General features: G+C 35.7%; 1 protein-coding gene across 1 annotated transcript in view; it reads left to right on the forward strand.

Moving 5' to 3' along the window:
* Window positions 1-12,017, forward strand: part of LOC130230432 (mitogen-activated protein kinase kinase kinase 20) — a 34,902-nt gene that overhangs the window by 15,378 nt on the left and 7,507 nt on the right. Inside the window, exons 8-10 of the mRNA XM_056459434.1 lie at window positions 1,464-1,550; window positions 9,973-10,047; window positions 11,314-11,420. Coding sequence (XP_056315409.1) covers window positions 1,464-1,550; window positions 9,973-10,047; window positions 11,314-11,420 — 269 coding nt within the window. The remainder of the gene's footprint in view (window positions 1-1,463; window positions 1,551-9,972; window positions 10,048-11,313; window positions 11,421-12,017) is intronic.

The raw sequence follows: 12,017 nt of genomic DNA on the forward strand, positions 1-12,017 counted from the left end.
AAAAACACTGACAAACTGAGAAAAGATCAGTTTGACAAAACACATGTGCATGTAAAAAACACATGCAAGTACAGAAACATGCTGCAAATAGCACAGACCACATCGGAAATGTGTCAGTACCCCAAAAAAGTGACGAACCCGACTGCCTTTTTAACTTTCCTATTATGTTTTGTTGTCCTTTGCTGTGACACCCTTATTTATGGAAAATGTCCAAGTCAAGTAAAATATATGTTGTTTATATAAAATAAATAACACTATATATAAGAAAAGTAGCAATGCAGTGGCGCAGTAGGGAGTGCTGTCGCCTCACAGCAAGAAGGTCGCTGGTTCGAGCCTCGGCTGGGTCAGTTGGCATTTCTGTGTGGAGTTTGCATGTTCTCCCTGCGTTCGCGTGGGTTTCCTCCGGGTGCTCCGGTTACCCCAACAGTCCAAAGACATGCTGTGCAGGTGAATTGGGTTGGCTAAATTGTCCGTAGTGTATGTGTGTATAAATAAGTCTGTATGTGTTTCCCAGTGATGGGTTGCAGCTGGAAGGGCATCTGCTGCATAAAACAATGCTGGATAAGTTGGCGGTTCATTCCGCTGTGGCGACCCCCAGATTAATAAAAGGACTAAGCCGAAAAGAAAATGAATGAATGAATGTATATATATGAAGAAAAGTCTCCAGCAATGAAGATTACTCGCACAATATTTGTATATTATTAAGATTTCTTTCTCTTAATTTGTGCTATGTCACACCATTGGACACACTTCAGTAATAAATTATATTATATATTATAATATATATATTTTTAAAACATTCATTTTTTTTTTTTTTTTAAGATTTATTTGTGGCCATTTTGCCTTTATTAGATAGGACAGTATTTAGACAGGAAGCGAAGTTGGAGAGAGAGAGAGGGGGGTAGGGAAATGTCATCGAGCCGGGATTCGAACTCGCGACGCCCTGACGTGCTACTGCACCATATGTCGACGCGCTAACCACTAGGCTATTGCGCCGACTCAGGGGTTTTCATTTATCAGGGGTTGCCACAGCGGAATGAACCGCCACTATTCCAGCATATGTTGTACGCAGCAGATGCCCGGCCACCCGAAACCCAGTACTGGGAAACACCCATACACTCTGGCATTCACACTCATACTCTTCAGCCATTTTAGTTCATCCAATACACCTATAGCGCACGTCTTTGGACTGTAGGGGAAACCGGAGCACCCGGTGGAAACCCATGCCAACACGGGGAGAACATGCAAACTCCACACAGAAATGCCAACTGGCCCAGCCGGGTGTAGAACCGGCGACCTTCTTGCTGTGAGGCCCCGTGCCGCCACTATTTTCAAAACATCAGTCAACTATTTATATATACACACTTGGCTGTGGTTTGAGCGTCAGAAATACTGTGAATGTGAATTCAAACACAGTGTGCCGATCATTCATGTGAAGGTTTGATTTGTGGTTTGTCTTGCAGGTCTTGTGGGAGATGCTGACCAGAGAAGTGCCATTTAAAGGTTTTGAAGGTTTGCAGGTGGCCTGGTTGGTGGTGGAAAAACATGAGGTACAACAAAGTATCCCACAATCCTTCAGTATCAGGAATGTCATTGCTGTAAAACCAGCACATGAATGTTTACAATGTTAGTGTAGTTACAGAGTTTGCCAGCTTTCCTATGAATATGTCTGTCATATATTGTCAGTAATGCTGCCCTGCCAGACTCTGATGTTCTGAAACCCAGTGAACTGCACTTCGCTTGACAGCTACATCATATCTAGAATGAAACCTCCAGAAATCCCGGGATGTGTTCTTTCCACAGAATTGAGCTGTAATTTACACACTTTTCCTGCACCCATTTAGAAATCTGATATATAGAAAAAGCTAATTACATATATGACATATACACTCATATTTCGATTTCACAGAGCTAGCAACGTATATTTCAAAATATTACTAATTTACTAATTTATTAAATGCTATTTTTTAAAACAATTGGTATTATAAATATGTGCATATATGTTCAAATGTATTAGATATAATTTTATATACAGCTGAAGTCAGAATTATTAGCCCCCCTGTTTATTTATTCCCCCATTTTCTGTTTAAGATTTATTTAACACATTTCTAAACATAATACTTTTATTAACTAATTTCTACTAGCTGAATTCTTTTATCTTTGCCATGATGACAGTACTTAATATTTGACTAGATGTTTTTCAAGACACTAGTATTCAGCTTAAAGTGACATTTAAAGGCTTAACTAGGTTAATTAGGTTAACTAGGCAAGTTAGGGAAATTAGGCAGATCATTGTATATCGATGGTTTGTTCTGCAGACAATTGAAAAAAATTATATAGCATAAAGGGGCTAATAATTTTGACCTTAAAATGTTTATTAAGAAATTAACAACTTTCATTCTAGCCAAAATAACTAAATTACTACATATTTTTCAAGATACTAGCATTCAGCTTAAAGTGCGATTTAAAGGCTTAACTAGGTTGATTAGGCAAGTTGTGGTCATTGTATAACTGATTTGTTTTGTAGACCATCGAAAAAAAAATCCTTTAGGGGGGCTAATAATATGGACCTTAAATTATTATTTTTAATTAAAAACTGCTTTTATTCCAGCCGAAATAAAACAAATAAGACTTTCTCCAGAAGAAAAAACATTATCAGACATACTGTGAAAATTTCCTTGCTCTGTTAAACATCATTTGGGAAATATTTAAAAAAGAAAAAAAATTCAAAGGGGGCTAATAATTCTGACTTCAACTGTATGTATTCATATATGTTCATATGTGAACTCAAAATGTAAACCTGTATGTTTGATAGAATTTGCATAATTTATTCTTTATTATATTCTATATGCACACATTTTCAAAAGTCGGAATCAGTCCAGTCAATCCTGAAAGCTATATAAATATTATATACGTTTTGCAATGAGTTTTCCATTAGTTTTCATTGAGAAAAAAGTTAAATTCAAGCATTTACGTGCAAGAGCATTGGATTATTCAGGTCTATTTCCAATTCAGCTCAAATTTCATTTAAATAAACCTCACTTTATATATCATTTCAGGTGTTGAAATAAAGCATTTTCAGCATGACTGAGCCATCAATCCAAATCCTATTGATTAGTTAATTGGTTGATGGGTTACTTTTTCTGCCATCTTGGCATTGTCAGAATGTATTATGGGATTGCATTCCCCAATAATGCTGTATGCGATGCTTCCCAAGAGATCTATTTAGAAGGTCAATTATGCTGATTAACTTTTGGAACAGACTTTGCTGCCACGTCAAAGCTAATGATAATCTTTTGGAACTATTAAATTTCTTTTTCTTCCTGTGGGTATGGAAGAACAATATGATCATGGATTCCATTGCTTATTTTAGTTGTCTATTTATAGCAAACTGATCCGAATTATAGTTGGGGTTGATTATGGTGTTTACAGAAAAACTTTTTCAGCATGACTGATCGCTCGATACTAACGGAGTTGCATGTAACAGCACATTTGTCTGACGTCTTCGGATTGTTGCAATGCATTGTGGGATTGCATAACCTAAGAATGCTACATGCAATGTTTCCTGCAGATTTGGGCTTGAGAACGTATTTTAATAATAATAATAATTCCTTACATTTGCTTTTATGGACACTCAATGTGCTTCAACCATTGGGGGGAATCTCCTCATCCACCACCAGTGTGCAGCATCCACCTGGATGACTCAAAGGCAGCCATATTGCGCAAGACCGCACAACACACACCAGCTGATTGGTGGAGAGGAGACAGAGTGATGTAGCCAATTATGATATGGGGATGCTTAGGAGGCCTTGATGTACAGAGGCCAGTGGACAATTTTAAGAAGTTAAAAAATTTGTTCTGCTAAACTTACAATTGTGCTATTAATTATTTACAACTCATTCCAACCCTCTCCTTCAATCGTCTTCTGAACAAATTAAGATATTTTAGATGCTATCAGAGAGCTTCCTCATCCTCCATAGACTATAATGATCCTGAGATGCTCAAAGTTCAGAATAGGAACAAAAAACGATGGCAAAACATTTCATGGGACTTCAGTGGTTCAACTGTAATTATAGGAAGCTCCAAGAACATTGAAATATGGCTGTAAATCCAACTTTGTTTGCCAATGTCTTCTGCGTTTTTAGGGTGCGCATTTACTATGGTCAATAAGGCTTATTTCCATTAGAAACAGCAGCACAACATGCAAGCAGCGTATTCCGCATAGTAAATGTGCATCCTGACCTGACGCAGAAGACATTGGTGAACAGAGTTGTTTTATACAGATTGGTGCACAAAATTGTTCTTGGAGCTTCGTATGGTTACAGTTGAACCACTGAAGTTACATGGAATGTTTTGACAATATTTTTTGGATTCATTTTCTGGAGTTTGAATTTGATTGTTGTTGACTATGGAGGATGAGAAAGCTCTTGGATTTCATCTAAAACATCTTAATTTGTGTTCTGAAGATGAATGAAGGTATCCAAGGGATTAAAATGACATGAGGGTGAGTAAACAATAATCAATTGGGTGAACTAATGATTTAATTATGCTCACCAACTTTGGAAAAATTACCTTTTTCTAGTAAATATTCATTCATTAATTTTTCTTAAGCTCAGTCCCTTATTTATCAGGGGTCACCACAGCGGAATGAACCGCCAATTTAGCCAGCATATGTTTTACGTCCAGTCACATCCCAGTACTGGAAAACACCCATTCACGCTCACATTCACAGACACGCGTACACTCCGGCCAATTTAGTTAATCCAATTCACCTATAGTGCATGTCTTTGGACTGTGGGGGAAACCGGAGCACCCGGAGTAAACCCACACCAACACGGGGAGAACATGCAAACCCCACACAGAAATGCCAAGTGGCTCAGCCGGGACTCAAACCAGAGACCTTCTTGCTGTGAGGCAACAGTGCCTCTAGTAAATATTGTGAAATGAAAACAATTTCACCAGATGACATGAATATTAAATATTTTACAATGACTGCATCCAAAATTGCATACTAAACTGCATATGAGCCGTGTAGTATGTTCAAATTCATAGTACTCGAAAAACAGTAGGCGAGAGGTACTCGGATGACCTAATGTGCTACTTTCGGCGAGATTTTGTAGTGCACATCTAACGGACGCTACACAATCCCAGGATGCAGAGCAAGAGAGTTCATGATCATGTGATGATGACAAATGGCGGATGTAGTACGTCTGAATTACATTCGTACTACTCACATTCATACTCTATAGTACATACATGTAGTAAATCTCATGTAGCACATTTAGATTCACATATAGTACCTAGGCGGCACGGTGGTTAGCACTGTCACCTCACAGCAAGAAGGTAACTGGTTCGAGTCCTGGCTGGGTCAGTTGCCATTTCTGTGTGGAGTTTGCATGTTCTCCCTGTGTTGGCGTGGGTTCCCTCCAGGTGCTCTTAATTCCCCCTACAGTCCAAAGACATGCGCTATAGGTGAATCGAATTAACTAAATTGGCCGTAATGTATAAGTGTGTGTGTGAACGAGTGTGTATGGGTGTTTCCCAGTACTGGGTTGACAAATAAGGGACTAAGTTGACAAATAAGGGACTTTTGAAGGAGTTGAAGGAAAATGAATGAAAAAATACAGTACCTACTCAAGGAGTAGGCTAATTATGCTAATTAGCATTTGGAACACAGATTTATATCTGAATCGCACAAAATGCACCTCACTGTGTTTTGAAAGCTTCCCTTCTTCTTCCTGTTGGTAACAGAACAGTATGATCATGGATTCCATTGCTTGCTTTGGTTGGTTATTTATAGCGAGCTGATCTAAAAGCTTCTCTCTGTGCGTGTGCAACTTTTATTGAGCTCTTGCACACTTTATGCAGAATAAGTTATATTGTTCCTCTCTCTCTCTGTCATCAGTTGAAGATCGCATTAGACCACAGTGATTTTAGTGCTGTAGGGGGGGCAGCCAGGAACCCTTTTTTAGATAAACATCCCAGCCTGAAAAAGGAGCAAGTACTTATAAGAGAAAATGTTGGCGAGGGGGGAATGGGAGAGGTCAAAAGACGGATGAAAAGATATTTTGGTTTATGCTGAATTCCCAGAGGGATGGAGCAGTTTCCATTCTCTCGAGGGCTCAGGATTGCGTTTTGTGCCAGCGCTGTTTGTCAGATCTAATAGTTGGACAGTATTAGATTCCTCCATGTGCGGCGTATCAAATGGGATTGGACAAGTCTCCATTTACAGTATCTCTCCTCACATGCTCTCAAAGTTCCATTATCTCCAGTGAGAACTCAATTTATTACTTATCAGTGTAAACAGCGTCAATGTAAAAGCCCTTTGTTAATCTTTATATACTGGTTATTATATGTGTACACTGGACAAAAGAATATCCATAAATTAGCCATTTTCCGTATTTAGCCATTTTCCGTACTTTTGAATTGCATTATGGGACCTTGATCTTTCTTCCAACAATGTTTAACCTTAAAAAGTTTGAATATGTGACTTTTATTAATTTTTTTTTGTTGCTTAAAGTGATATATTGTCTGGGATGGTGTTTTATATTACAGTACAAAAAAATTGTAATAAACTGCCAGTACATTTTCTGTTATTTTACAGATTTATTTCTCTATATGTTATTTCTTATACATTATATTATTTCAAATGACTAAAATGTCAATAAAAGTCACTTTGTTAAACTGTAGAGTTGAATTTTCAACATCAGAAGTCAACAGAGCAGAGATTAAGTTCCCATAATGCAACTCACAACCGCAAAAAAACTGCTTGTAATTCACAAAATGCGGAAACTTTCAATTAACAGATACTTTTTACAGTGCATATACTCTTTAAAGATGGAGATACACGCTTCACTTGAGTTGAGATGTAAAATAGGGATGGGTGATATCCAAAAAATATATCACAGTACTTTCCGATATTTATTGCGATAATGATATTAGTGACTGTAAACTTAAGTATCAACTGAGAGACAAAAAAGTTCTGTATCTTTAGAGAAAAGTATGACTTTTCTCCTATTCTTATTTATATTATATCTGGATTATTTCTTCAAGCCATCTTGGGTATTTTATAAGCATAAAGTATATTTATAATTTATTGCTAATTTACCTAGCCTTTATCACTGTATTGACCTACAAAACAGTATGATTTCCTGCTCATTCTGTGATATTAAACCACATCTGTTCACAAAAAGGGGTGATTTTAGTCACACACTCGACTGATGTTATGAAGTGAATTTAAAGGGTACCTATGGTGAAAAATCTACTTTTAAAGCTGTTTGTGACAGACATGTGTGTAGATGTAGTGTATGTTATGAAGTGAATTTAAAGGGCACCTATGGTGAAAAATCTACTTTTAAAGCTGTTTGGACAAACATGTGTGTAGATGTAGTGTATAGACCATCATATTGGGGTGAAATAAACACACCCAGTCCTTTTTTTTTCAAATTTAACGATATAAAAACGGTGGACCAATTGGAGCGGTTTTCAAACCGACCGCAACTTTACGTAGGAGTGTGGTCCCCCGCCCACCGAATTGATTGATAGCTGCGTATTAACATGTCCCGGTAGTCATGTGTATAATCATATCAACAAGAGAGGACGAGCGCAAAGCAACCGGGAATAAAAGGTGTGTTCAGTTAGCTAGGATCATCAATCATCATCAAACCTGATCAAGAGTGAGTTTTACAAGTTTAAAATGTTTTAAAACAGAGCATGTGTGTAATGAAGTACAGCGATTCACTTCAGCTTCACTTCATCAGCACAGCCGTGTGTCAGAACAATTATAAAGTAAGATGCTTTAATCCTGGTTTGTGGACGTTAAATCAGGTTTATTTTGTTCATTAACATAACACATATATCCATACAGCAGTGGAGATTAACCTGTAGCCTGTCACAAATGCCTGCAAACAGAGTGCAAAGCTCAACGCGCGCGTGATCTCTCTCTCTCTCTCTCTCTCTCTCTCTCTCTCTCTCTCTCTCTCTCTCTCTCTCTCTCTCTCTCTCTCTCTCTCTCTCTCTCTGTGTGTGTGGGTGTCTGCGCTATTGGTGTGTGTCTGCACTATGTGTGTGTGTGTGCGTGTCCTCGCTGTGTGTGAGTGTAAACTTTGTAACGACTTTTTGTGTGACTCATGGTTGCAACTCACAAAAGCTGCATCAATACTCAAGTCCTTACTGTAGTATTTCTCACAAATGCGACGTGAGATCTGCTTCCTGAGGCAGCCGAGGGCGGCGACTGAGGCATGTTGCTGACAGGAACGTGGGAACGTTGGGCGGGGAGGACTAGCCTTGAAGGCCCAGTACAAAAAAACAGCAACCAAGTTTTATTGGCTATAATACAGAAACCTCAGACAGCTATAACAAATACTCTGATGGGTGTTTTAAGCTCAAACTTTACAGACACATTCTGGGGACACAAAAAACTATTAAATCTGAAAAAAGGGCTAACCGAGGTGCCCTTTAAAGTAAATGTCTGGAAATTTGTAAGCAGAAAAAAACTGTATCTGTAATAAATCATTGCACAGACTGATTGTAGATTTTTATCGTTATTCTTACTATAAGTCAGATTTTTATAGTGGACATAATTTTTACAGAAACAGTTAAAGTCACAATTATTAGCCGTCCAAGGATTTTTTTCTTTTTTAAATATTTCCCCAATTAACAGAGCAAGGAATTTTTCACTGTATTTCCTATAATATTTTTTTCTTCTGGAGAAAGTCTTATAATATTTTTTGATTGTCTGCAGAAGAAACCATCATTATACAATGATTTGCCTAATTACCCTAACTTGCCCAATTAATCTAAGCCTTTAAATTGAACTTTAAGCTGAAAACTAGTATCTTGAAAAAATATGTAGTAAAATATTATGTGCTGTCATCATAGCAAAGATAAAAGAAATCAGTTAATATATATAATTTATTTTGTTATATTTTATTAATTGAAATTACATTATACAATTTATATTTATAATTATATCTGGATTATTTCTGTTCTACAAGCCATCCTGAGTATTTTATAAGCATAAAGTATATTTATAATGCAATTGACCTAACATTTATAACTGTATTGAAAACTACAAAACTGTATGATTTCTTCCTCATTCTGTGATATAAAATAACATCTGATCACAAAAAGGAGTGATTTCACACACCATACTGATGTTATGAAGTGAATTTGAAATAAATGTCAAGTAATATGTTTGTAAGCAGGCTCAAAAACGCAAAAATGTATTGCATACGTGCTACTTTAATACTGTAATATAAAGTCAGAATTATTCACCCTCTTATGATTTTTTTTTCTTTTTCAAATATTTCCCAAATGAGATTTAACAGAAATTTACACAGTATTTCCTATAATATTTTTTCTTCAGGAGAAAGTTTTATTTGTTTTATTTCAGCTAGAATAAAAGCAGTTTTTAATTTTTTTATTAAATTTAATTTATAATTATTATTATCCCCTTTAAGCTATATTTTTCGATTGTTTACAGAACAAACCACTGTTATATAATGATTTGCCTAATTATCCTAACTTGCCTTGACCTAATTACCCAGTTAAGCCTTTAAATGTCACTTTAAGCTGAATACTAGTATCTTGAAAAATAGCTAGTGAAATATTATGTGCTGTCATCATGGCAAAGATAAAATAAGTCCGTTAATAGAAATGAGTTATTAAAACTATTATGATTAGGAATGTGTTGAAAAAACTCTTTCCGTTAAACAGAAATTGGGGAAAAAATATTTAGAGTGGGCTAATAATTTAAGACTTCAAATGTATATTGCAAACAATAAGATATCACCCACCCCTAATGTAAGCATAGCCTATGGGAGAACGCATTGCAGCAGTTGCTTTTGGGAGCTTAAACTGGACCCGTGCTAAAATTAGGATTTTATGTAATGGCTGCTATAATGGGTTTTTGAACTGGATTCTAATGCGTGTGCATGCGTCTGTGGTATTTGTGTGGGTTATGTGTTCCAGAGGCCGACCATTCCCAGCAGCTGCCCCGCCAGCTTTGCAGACCTGATGAGACGCTGCTGGAATGCCGAACCCAAGGTACTTGAATGGGACAGGGCTAAAAAATCAAATCATATGATGTTCGGGATCATTGGAATTCTGTAAACTGTTTACATTTAGTCATTCTGCGGATGCTTTTATTTAAAAATACTTACAAATGAGGAGCATCAGATGTAGCGGTTAGTTCAAATTAAGTGTGTCTTGCAACAGTTTAAAGTGATAGTTCTCCCAAAAATGAAAAGTTACTCACTGTTTACTCTCCCTCAAGTGGTTCCAACTTTTTCATTATGTTGAACATAAGAAGATATTTTGAAGAATGTTGTAAACCTGTAACCATTGACATCCATAGCAAGACAAACAAATACTATGGTGGTCAATGGTTACATGTTTACAGCTTTCTTCAAAATATCTTCTTTTCTGTTCAACAGAAACACATAAAGGTTTAAAACAAGTTAAAGGTGAGTAAATGATGACAGGATTTTCATTTTTGGGCCAACTATAGCTTTAAGGTTTAAAATGAAACTAGTTTGCATCTTTGTGAACATGTTACAAAAGCACAAGTCAAGCAAGGTAATACTTTCTGTTTTAGTTAGAGGGGATTTTGTTTTTTTTCTCAGTGAAATCAAATCGCTTGTTTGCAAATTATTAATTAAATGTAAACAGGCTTTTAGATATCAGTTCAATGAGTTCTCAAATATCCTAAGAGAAATGTCTGTCATTTTTTTTATTGTAATATTTGTTTTAAAATAACAATGTGAAGAACTACATTTGAAACTACTTTTAAAAACCAAGACCTTCCCGATCTATTAACTAATATCTATGTTAAGGACTCTTGATATTTTTGCTGGAAAAACAAGTGAATGTGATATTTATGCTATTTATGCGATATTTATACTCTGGAACTCTATTAAATAACATGAGATGAATACTCATAAAGTGTTTAGGATGATACTTTTAGTGTAATGGATGATTCTGTTCTGTAATGTTTCATCCAAAAAGTAATAATAATAATAATAATAATAATAATATATATTCTTCATATGGCTCCTTTAGGTATACTTAGAATGTATGTATATAGAAAGATTACAAAATGCAGTTTCAGATTGTTGTGTTTCAGCAATGTTTACATTTTTTACAAGTGATAAAAATGATAATTTTACAACCTCAATTTCACTCTCTGTAAGACGGTTTCCTCCTACAGAAAAGAAGTTAACATTTGGATACAAAAATACTTTGAGTTCATTAGTGTGTTACATTTTGCTGAAGCATGACCATAATAAAGATTTAACGGTCTGTTGTGTCCAGGAAAGGCCACAGTTCAAACAGATCCTGAGCACCTTAGAGACCATGAAAAATGACAGCAAACTGCCGGACCAGTGCAACTCCTTCTTACATAACAAAGCAGAGTGGAGGTATGTGCTGTCTACTACTTTATGATTTTTTTTTTTGTTGTTGTTTTTTTAAGAAATTGCTTAAACATCTTAACATTATGGGTGTACTTAAACCCGGCTAGTTTGGAGCATTTGCATCAGAACCTGGCTTATTTTCTCCTTTAGCTTACTTCATTTAGGCCCATGTGAACAGCAGTCACGGGTTAACCTGGAGCAAAGACGAAGTGAAATGCCTGATTATAATTTGTTGATGAGAACACATTTCACAATATTAAAAATACACATAAAAATACCATGAGGATGATTTTGTTTTGTTCATTATTAAGGCTATAAGCATTAGGGTCAAAACTACTTTTCTTATGGGATTTTTCAGTTTATAATAAAAATAAGATCTGAATTAATCGACTTGAAAATACATTAATGTTTTGCTCTGAAATGTAATATATACATGTCAAAAATAAAAAGCTGAAGCTGTTACAATAATTGTATATTTTATCATGTTTCTAATATGAATCACATATACACACACACACACATATATATATATATATATATATATATATATATATAAAAAAAAAAAAAAAAAATATATATATATATATATATATATATATATAT

The sequence above is a fragment of the Danio aesculapii genome, chromosome 6 (assembly GCF_903798145.1).
Source record: "Danio aesculapii chromosome 6, fDanAes4.1, whole genome shotgun sequence".
NCBI classification, from domain to species: domain Eukaryota; kingdom Metazoa; phylum Chordata; class Actinopteri; order Cypriniformes; family Danionidae; genus Danio; species Danio aesculapii.